This window comes from Thermomyces lanuginosus (genome assembly GCF_041956635.1).
Source record: "Thermomyces lanuginosus strain ATCC 200065 unplaced genomic scaffold VTN49scaffold_27, whole genome shotgun sequence".
NCBI lineage: Eukaryota > Fungi > Ascomycota > Eurotiomycetes > Eurotiales > Trichocomaceae > Thermomyces > Thermomyces lanuginosus.
The window spans coordinates 196,742-206,653 of NW_027192361.1; the positions used below are offsets into that span (position 1 = coordinate 196,742).

General features: G+C 52.3%; 4 protein-coding genes across 4 annotated transcripts; 1 reads left to right on the top strand and 3 right to left on the bottom strand.

The window, feature by feature from the left end:
* Positions 1-1,961: 1,961 nt before the first annotated feature.
* VTN49DRAFT_2277 (uncharacterized protein) lies at positions 1,962-3,795 on the bottom strand (the record flags this gene model as incomplete). The annotated part of the gene is made up of 3 exons (XM_069409984.1): positions 1,962-2,949; positions 3,013-3,601; positions 3,669-3,795. The coding sequence occupies 3 exons, from the start codon at positions 3,793-3,795 to the stop codon at positions 1,962-1,964; spliced, it is 1,704 nt and encodes a 567-aa protein (XP_069268835.1).
* Positions 3,796-4,230: 435 nt separating this feature from the next.
* Positions 4,231-5,262, bottom strand: VTN49DRAFT_2278 (uncharacterized protein; the record flags this gene model as incomplete). The annotated part of the gene is made up of 2 exons (XM_069409985.1): positions 4,231-4,985; positions 5,061-5,262. The coding sequence occupies 2 exons, from the start codon at positions 5,260-5,262 to the stop codon at positions 4,231-4,233; spliced, it is 957 nt and encodes a 318-aa protein (XP_069268836.1).
* A 339-nt stretch (positions 5,263-5,601) lies between these two features.
* Positions 5,602-6,597, top strand: VTN49DRAFT_2279 (60S ribosomal protein uL13; the record flags this gene model as incomplete). Its single annotated transcript, XM_069409986.1, has 5 exons — positions 5,602-5,625; positions 5,736-5,871; positions 6,019-6,072; positions 6,126-6,384; positions 6,459-6,597. The coding sequence occupies 5 exons, from the start codon at positions 5,602-5,604 to the stop codon at positions 6,595-6,597; spliced, it is 612 nt and encodes a 203-aa protein (XP_069268837.1).
* A 32-nt stretch (positions 6,598-6,629) lies between these two features.
* Positions 6,630-8,879, bottom strand: VTN49DRAFT_2280 (uncharacterized protein; the record flags this gene model as incomplete). The annotated part of the gene is made up of 5 exons (XM_069409988.1): positions 6,630-6,837; positions 7,906-8,249; positions 8,329-8,614; positions 8,690-8,731; positions 8,797-8,879. The coding sequence occupies 5 exons, from the start codon at positions 8,877-8,879 to the stop codon at positions 6,630-6,632; spliced, it is 963 nt and encodes a 320-aa protein (XP_069268838.1).
* Positions 8,880-9,912: the final 1,033 nt, after the last annotated feature.

The following is a 9,912-nucleotide window of genomic DNA, read 5'->3' on the forward strand; positions in this document are numbered from 1 at the left end:
AATAGGAGGTTTGCGATCTGAATGTGGTTGGGTATCGAAGTGGCAGGACACACGGGCAGGATCGATTCAAACAAAAAGGAACGATTCAATACATTGCGCCACAACAATTGATGGCGAGAGGTGGCCGCAGCAACGGGATGAAGGCGGTATGAGAGAGAGGCGGGGGAAGTCGTACAAGAGGGCCCGCCGGTGTTTGTCAACTTGTCTTAAGGACCCAGGCGGATGATTAGGTAACCGAAGGGGGCGACAGAGTTTTTGGGCGGCCAAATGAAGGCTAAACCGGCCAGGGCCACGCTGCGCCACTCGTCCGAAAGTCGGGTAGGAGAACCCGGTCAGGGAAAAATCACGTGCAGGGCGGGGATTGCCGGGAAGGAGGGCCAACTCGGTCAAATCAGAGCGCCGGAGCGGCAGGAGAGACAGTTCATCAAGCCCAGCGCCAAAGCGGCGGTGAGAGAGACGGGGGAATGCGACAGGTACGATGCACAGCGCAGCTCTCCTGCAGCCTGCTGCATAGAAAGAAGCCCAAGACACGGGGGGAGCTGGGTCCCAAGAATAGGACGGATGGATATATAATTGAACGATCTACGGAGTACAGCTATCATCCGGCCTTCGAGGCTCAGACTCGGAACGAGGCGCTGAAAAAAAAGGCAACGAAAATAACGGCCCTGGCTGGCCCCCATGATGCGTGCTCTCAGCATTGTTCGGGCGACCCAGTCTGTCCGACCACGGCAGTAACGTACTCGTAAGACCTGGCGCCAGCAGAAAGTCAATGACTTGCTCGGCGATGGTCATCACAGTGATCAGTTACGTCTTGGAGAGAGTCCATGACTCCTCGATGGAGGAGGTTCCCCCTCCTTTCAGAGGAGCCATGGTTGGTCCAGTCAGGGACGATAATGATTGGTCGAAAAAGCCCTACCCCAGACAGCCAATCATGGTCCGGTACGGCCCGCAGTGGCACGCCGGGGGCCAGTCGCCAATCGCCCATGGGAGGAGGGGCCCGGTCTGCGGTCGCATGGCGAGGGACCAAATCCCACTATGCCAGTCGATCTTGAATGTGACTTGGTTTTTTCTAGAAAAGAGAGAAGCCAACAGGACTCGTCGAAAAACAAGGCGACGAACGATGCTGGGGGTCGTGGCAAACGGCCCGGCCAGATTGGATGGCGGAACGGGCGAACATCCTGGACCACGTAACCTTGCCGAAATTGGCGCAGAGTGTATGATGCGTTGTCTGCATGGCGCCTTCGAGAAGGCGACTCTCCAGTAATCAGATCGGAATACTCCGTTCAGACTGCGTCCCCATCCCCCAGAATCAACGAATTTTCAGAATTTTTATGTAATCAGCGCGGCAAAGGCGCTCCTTTTTCCCCCGTTCCCTGTGGCGTGGCCCTGGGACCCTCGGGGGTCGGACGGATGGAGTCCATCTGATAGGTACCATGTTCCGGGTCACGAGAGGGGGAAAATTACGGGATCCGACACGCCAATCAAGGGGACCCCTCGGCGGTCATATGGGAACACGGCTGCGTGACAAGGTCTCTGTGGGCAGGGGAAAAACAAAGCATGTGCCCATATCGAATAATCCCTCGGCGTTGGATGGAATGGAAGGATGAGCTTACGGGTAGGTTCCTGATGGTGATTTGCGGACGCTGCTCTGCCAGTCATGAACCATTCCAGGCGGGAAGAATGGTAGCTTCACTTGGCCTGTGATCCGAAATGCCTCATATGTAGGTACGTGGGGGGTTGATTGGTGATGGAACGAGGATGAGAATGATGAGCATGACAAGCATAACGAGCATATGACAGCATGGTAAGCATGAGCGACCAAGGGGGGATCTTTTTCCCCGACAAGATGGTAGAGCCTCAGGAGTCAGAAGACAGAAATGATTGCGTGACACGCTGTAGCCTTATGATTGTGCGACAAACCCTAGATTACTACTCCAGATTATTCACAATCAGAAAACGAATCAACATAGATGCATCCGAGCCATCTCAGGCAATATCGCAGCCTCGTCATCATCATCCGGAATGTCATCGAGGCTCTTGAGCTGCCAAAACGCCCGACACCCCGCGACAAACCGCCGCGTGAGGGCCGCCACCTCAGGCTCCTCCATCGGCGCAAAGCAGAGCCGCAGATACTCAGTCGCTCGCGCCACCACGTCGGCGGTCGGTGCAAATACCCATCCGGGCATAACCAGGCATCGAAACGGTTCTTCAACGAGGAACCGCCACAGCTTTTTGCACACGACCTGGGAGCCGTAGCGGCCAACCAGAGGATGCGTGTCGCTGCGGATCTTGATCCAGACAAACATGCCCGCTCCGGGCCAGTTGAACTCGTACATGGGCACCTGATGGACGACGGTCCAGCCGTTGGGATGGTGGTCGTCGTAATCGAGGGGAACGATCTGCCCCTCGTCCAACGTCTCGCACATCTGGCGCATCCGCCGCTCGTACGATCCACGAAGTCCCTCGAGCCAGCGCACCCAGCCATCCATCTTCCAACTACCGAGGTTGGGCTCCTCGCGGCTCACCGTCAGCTCCTGTTGGGATAGGAGCAGCTTGGCCACCATCACCTGCACAAAGCCTGACGGCTGCTGCGTCGACACCTCGGTGATCTGCGTTAGCCGCGCGGTGATGGCCGGCTGGGCCGTAACCCATCCCAGGCGTGCCCCGGGAGCGATGATCTTGGAAAACGTGTCGAGGCGCACCACGCGGCCATCGACGTCAATGGAGATGTACGATGGAAGTAAGTGATCAATAAACGTGCCGCCTCTTGAGGATGCAGCACCTGGCTCCTGTACTTGCCCATCGTCGGCCTTATTACGGGCGGACCGATATTGCAAGTTCCAGTATGGCTCATCCTCAATGATGATGATATCGTATTTCTGGCACAAGGCGTATATTTCCCTGCGGCGCTCCACAGGCATCAACGTACCTGTGGGATTCTGGCCGATACTAAAATCGCAACCCCTGCTTAGCCACCACATTTCCCACGTCACCAAAGTTTCCGGTACATACGTTACCGTATACATCAGATGTGGGCGTCGGCCCCTGCTATAGTCCCAATTCTCAAGGACATCTGCCAACCCACCCTTTCCGGAGGCCTTCATCCCTTTCACGTCCGTCGCAACAGGCACCACATTGAGCCCGCGGGGCAACACCGTCTGTATCGCATTCATGTACGTAAATTCCTCACAGAGAATGCCCTGGCGGTCGCCGATCCAATCCTTGTCCTCCATCCAGGGATTTGTAAGCAGCTCGATGACCTTGAAGAATCCATCCGTCGAACCGCACGTTAGGATCACCTCGGGGCCACCCTCGTACGGCACGTCGGGATGCAGATAGTCGCGCGTGAACCTGCGCACAAACGCATGCAGGGGCGGGAAGCCTTCAGCGGTGCCATACTGGAGTCCTGTACGCAGGTCGATCGCCACTTGTCCGTCAGGAGAATCGGTTTGTTTGGGAACTTTCAAACGGAGCTGGTCGGTGGAAGGCGGATATGGGGATGGTGATGATGGATCAATTCCAACGCGTGTATCAAATCGATCCGGACTGGCCACGGTCGCTTCGAGGGTATCGTAGGGAAAGAAGGAGAAATGGGGTAGTCCTGAAGACCCAATGTCAGAATTGCCTAGATGACGCAATCGGCGGTGCAGTTTATCCAGCAGGTCAACCTCCGGCTAGATTTTGCATGCCAGGAATGGCAAAATATTTATACATGCTCTTGACCCGGCTCGGCTTGCGATTATTTGTGACATCCGAAAAGTGATGTGAAAGATCCAGCGGCTTGGGACGCTTCATTGTTGTCGAGTCATCACAACCTTGACCCTTGTCGTTCATGCTTCAATCTCCCCGTCTTTTACACGAGATAATCGATCTATCGGCGATTCATACACCCATATACCGAGAGTGCGAATTGTAGATTGAGAACGCTCCAAATCCGCGACGCAGAGTTGTAGATGTTGACTTCACACGGGCCTCTTTATCTTGGGGTGCGGATACTCTTACTACGATCTATCCGACCCCTCGGCACGCCATCCGATACAACTTCGAGATAAGGAGCCTCGTACTTATTACTCTACGCGGCAGTTGGGGCAACTTAAGATGTTTGAGTATGATCAGTATCTCTCCTTCGTCCATCGGCAAATACGAAGTACAGAAAATCAGAATGAATTATTCATGATACTCCAAGATCGATAAGCTCATCTCTAAACATAGCTACAAACCAACTCGACACTACGGCCCAGTATCCCACGCAGGAAGATTAACATCCACAACAATGGGCCGATGAAACTTCCTGCCGCCTCGATGCGGCCAGTTGCTGCCCATAATGGCCGCATTTACGACGCACGTTTCTCTCCTCATCAGCTCTGTCGAGCCCTGAAGCTGGCAATGGCTGACGTTATGCAGGGCTGCCTGTCGTCGGCCAGTCAGGTCAACCAAACTCTGCTTTTTGCTGCCGACAGGAGGCAGGGGCTCCTCTCGGCGACCTGCTACGAGCGTTCCGTCAACTGAGTTTGCCCATTGTATTCTCTCGCAGCCACGGCCCTGGTGCACATGACCACAAACAGTCAGCAGGGGCCGCACCCTGCTCAATGCCTGAAGAAACTCTTCGCAGCCAAATGCCTTGCTCTCTGGTGAATTGTCGAGATTTTCGTCTCGAATGCCCTTTGGCGGCGTATGAGCTACAACAATGTCCACGTCATCAGGGATCTGCGACCAGAGATGCGCTCCCTCTTCCGGTGTGTTGTAGCCAAATGCCCACTGCCCGCGGAAACGCGAGTACGGGGACCCAAACACCTTGAACATTGTCTTCGGTCCTTCAGGACTCGACAACTTGATCATGTAAGAGCTATGTTGGAGGTAAACAATTGAGGGATCCATCTTCTTGACCAACTCAATGCATTCCTCTGGGTTCTCGCGGGGCGGACTGCGCAGATCAGAGCCGCATCGGGCACGGAAAGAGTGATCCAGTGTCAAGTCGTGATTTCCTAAGGAACTGACAAGGTTAGAACCTCAACCTCGGGCACGCAGCCCTCGGCCATCAATCACAACATTGAACTGACCAGCCACCACAATCTTCACTTCGTAGTCCGCATTTTGAATCCATTGTAGAGTGCGCTCCAGCTCCGACTTTCCACCCTGATTCGTGAGGTCTCCCGCGTGAATCAAGACGTCCCCTGCAGGGAGCTTGAATCCAGCTTCCGACGGTGTGTAGCCATGGGTATCAGACACACAGACAATTCGAGTTTTGCGAAGGACAACCATGAGTTCTAACGTTCCACATTGTCCATCTACGAGTAAACAATTGTCGCCAAAATCGAAGAGATAAGATCTGGACGAGTCACATGAAGTCACGTGATCGTTCAAAACTAAACGAAGTGTGGGTCCGCATGTGACCGCGAGCGAATCAAAAGCTGCAAAATTAGGGCTGGGGCCCTCGCACAATTTCCTCGCTTAGGCGCTGGCAAACCGCCTTGACTTTGTGTGCCGACCGCGACATCTGAATCGACATTCCAACCCGTCGACAACCTCAACTCCCAAGAGCAACCGGCTCTTTGTCTTGCTGGATATCTTTGAATTAGAGACACCGGAGACAAGAGCAGGATGTCCACAACTTTCGAGCCAGTCGTACGTGCTGCCCGTCCATGCGAACAATTCCCCGTGCCATCGACTCATCCGTGCGAATTCGATTTTCATTTACAATTTGGTGCTTGTGGCTGACAGTTGGATTGTCGCAGGTCGTCATCGACGGCAAGGGGCACCTTCTGGGTCGCCTGGCCAGCGTTGTGGCCAAGCAGCTGCTCAGCGGCCAAAAGATCGTCGTCGTCCGAGCGGAGGCTCTCAACATCTCCGGCGAGTTCTTCCGTGCGAAGTGTATGTCTATCCATTGTCGGATTTTCTCTATTGCAATGTGCCGTTCTGGTGTGGATGGGAGCATTGTCTGGGATCTCGAAATGAAAGCGGGCACAATGCTGCATAACCGGTGACAGGCAAATGGCTGACTCGCATTTTCGCCAACAGTGAAGTACCATGCCTACCTGCGGAAGGCCACTCGTTTCAACCCCCGACGAGGTGGTAGGGGTCGTCTTGTCCCCCATTGGATACTGCATGCTGATTTTGTTTCCCAGGTCCGTTCCACTTCCGCGCTCCCTCTCGCATCTTCTACAAGGCCGTTCGAGGCATGATCCCGCACAAGACCGCTCGCGGTGCTGCCGCCCTGGAGCGCCTCAAGGTGTTTGAGGGCATTCCCCCGCCGTACGACAAGAAGAAGCGTGTTGTCGTTCCTCAGGCGCTGCGTGTGCTCCGCCTGAAGCCCGGCCGCAAGTACTGCACTGTTGGCCGTCTCAGCCACGAGGTCGGCTGGAAATACCAGGACGTTGTTGCTCGGTATGTTTTTCCAGATTGTGAACTGACGGAATGACTGTCGCATTATGTTCATATTCTAACGAATTCTTTTACAGCCTTGAGGAGCGACGGAAGGTCAAGAGCGCTGCATTCCACGAGCGCAAGAAGGCCGCTCGACGACAGCTCATCCAGGCTCAGAAGACGGCCAACGTCGACGAGAGTGTCAAGAGCCAGCTGGCCGAGCTGGGCTACTAAATGTGTGGGGAGGATCTGTCGGGGCTACATGACTAGAGCGAAAGAGAAAGATGGCATCGAATACCACTGTCAGCAGAACTGGACATCGAGCCTATCTCTCTCTGTGTTATTCCTACATGAACGATAAAAAAGAATGGAATGATATCCTGGAATCGGGCCTGAATAGGATTATTCGTTGTCTCTGTTCTGGCAGGAGTCACTTGGTGTCTAAGACGAAGGACGTCGCCTGTTTCTCTGTATCTGATAATATGATACTACTACTGCCGGTTCAGTTCTGGCCACTGATAATCATCTGCCGTCAACTGCTAGTTGTCATTTTCGAGTAGACGGGCGTCGTGCAGGCCGATGCAGCATGTCGGTTCCAGTACCTGTGCAATGGTATACAATGAATATCCTCACAGGTCAAGATAGCAACGAGGGTGATCATTGCCAATCCAGCCCTTACATAGTAATAATCTTCAATTTACCCGGGGGCATTGATTATTATATATTTTCCCATTGACCATGACCAGTTTCGCATGTGTCCGTGGGAAGCTATTGACAGCATCGATTTCGACCCCAATGATTGTTTGCTCTTATTCCAGTTCCTAGTAATACGACTTGCCATTCTCAACCCTCAATGGGAGGGAGTTCTGATAGGCGTATAGTAAGTATCGCAAAAGCCACCGACGCGTCGTGTGAAAGAGCACAAGTTCACGTTGCTACTACAGAAATACGAGTACTTTCCCGTGGATTCTGAGCACATAACATATCTAAGCATGGTTTATGGGACAGTACAAGGTACAGTAGTTGCAAAGACATTTCCCTAGGTTCTATAAGTAAGTTCAAAGCATCCACGATCCTAATTCCCAAGGAACCAAGCTGTCAAGGAACAGCTCCAAGCAGTGCTGACTGCAATGCACGCACGGTGGGTCATGAGCTTTGGAGAAATGAATGATGATTGGCTAATGATAACACCAAGCTTTATCGCAGACTCGCGAGTGCCTAATTCCACCAATCAGAGCCTCCTCTCAAGGAATCTCCCGAAAGCTCACCAGGAGTACCTGCAGTGTTGGATGGAGCTCAAGTCCTCAACCACTGTCGATTCTTGGATTGCACAGAAACCGCCGAAACATAAGGATGAAAAACATTCTGACCGAGATATCATGGATAATTTATAAAGAGTAGGGCCAATGGACTCGGAAGTTCGAAAGTCGATGGAGTGACATGACATCTGTCATGACATTCCACTGCGAACGCGTCCTGGTCTCTGCAATGTTGCTGCTTGGGAGGTATCAAGCATGCATTAAGCCATTTTGATTACTTCACAATTCGTTCCATTCCCAGTGGCTCGGCGTAAAGTCTGGATTGAAGAACCAAAGCTGAGCACCGTTCGCATTGGCCAAGCCAACGACATCACGATCGCCAAAGATATCCAAGTACGGGAGGTTTATGGATCCTGTCCGGTTCTCGCCGTTGTCCCGCAATAGACCTGGGTGCATGGTCATCAGTTCAGTGTAGGCGTTGTAGACAGAGACCTCATCGCTGCCCTCGACATGGCGGTAGACCAGGTTTCGGGTTACGACAGCAGAGCGATATGGGTCAACATTCACGTCCAATGGCTCCTCGGAGTCGATCCACAGGTCGCTGAGGTAGTCGTCGGCGTAATCATACTAGAGGTGTATAGCTGGGCACTCTATGTAATCACTACTGACGGTGAGCTGGGTCACAGTCTTGTGGAATAGGTGCGACAGGGGAGCCGATCAATTTGCGCGAGCCAACGGTAAAATCAATCGGCATTTCCAGATCAAAGTTTGTCGCCTCAAGCACCTGCCCGGTCGCTGTATTCCATTTGGTCTTTTGCACCTCTCGCGGCTGCCTCACCCAGTTGATCTCGACTGTCGCCAAGACCTTCTCAGCTACGTCAAGGTGGCACATTCCGAGATTAGAGAAGCTGCCAATCTCTTGAACCTCATCCGAACTTAGATCCCAGACGTAGACAGGGCAGGGCTCCTCTTTGGGTTCGGGACGGGGAGCGCTGACAACAAAGTTCTCGACGATCGTATGGTAGGAGCCAATGAACTCGGATATTTGGATAGGTTGAACGACTTACCGGTATGAGCGTAGATCTTTCGCTGTCAGATAGTCGATATCCCTGTTCGTCATCAAAAACAGAAACCAGATGTCAGACGACAGCTGACAGGATAAAACCTCACTTACCTACGAACTGTGACCAGCGCAATACAGGCCTGATAACTGCACCACTCGTGAAATTGTGCGCCATAGCTTGGGGACCTAGGCATGTCAGCATAGGATATGAGAAAGCTTTTCCACATTGAGAAGCAGTATCCTCTGGATTCGAACAATGTCTCCCGGATCTAGATACTCCACGATATAACCTGGAGTTCGACAGGCAGAGATCGGACAATATTATCATACTTTTGGGCCTCGACTCGCGCCGGAGGCCGCTTTTGGAGCGTTTCATCGTCAAACTTGAAAGAACCCAGCTCCTGATCTATAGTACTGTAAACACTCGGTTCGGAACACATTTAGGGAGCATTGTTCCCTATAATCTGATATATCACGAAGAATGGGATGCTTGATGAAGTGAACTTACCGTGATGGAATTCCTCTCTTCGTTTCCCAGGCTTCAGGTGGTTAATATAATCCTGACTTAAGTACCCTTGTCAAAGCCAACTACATGCTCCTTGCAGCTGGCGTACTCCTAGTTTCGTTCAAACCCAGCCACATTTGGCTCTGCCCTAGGTCCACGTGATCAGATAGATTATCCATTGCTACATGGCCTTTCTATTGTGTGTGCTGTTCTTCAGGTTGACCTCATATACGGACTCGGAGTTGATGGACGCTTCGAAGATGCAGAGGTAATTTTGTTCATTTCTCGGATTTGCAGTGATTTAGTAGGCAAAAGTGATCGTGATTGGCCATCAACTGACTATAGCGATTACGTAAATATCGATTATAACGTAATTGGACACAAGACGGGACAGGACGCAACCCGGAACAGTTACACCAAAAAAAGCAAATTTGGAACAAAATTTCGTCAAATTTCTCAAGGCGGAACAGACGATAACGTAATTTTCACCTGATCGGAACAGCTATATTACGTAACGTTACAGCTCCCTGGCACTGAACAGCGTATACAACCTGGAACGCGCTACAAAAGATAACCCTAGCTTCCACTTCCCTCAGTCCTGGGGGCCGTCATGAGCTGCTAAAAAGTGAAAAAATGAGAAGATAAGTTTAAGTGCTGTTGCGTTGCGCACATGTCCGAGCAGTATGCCCCGTTGATCCACATACGCTGCAACGGAAGACGCA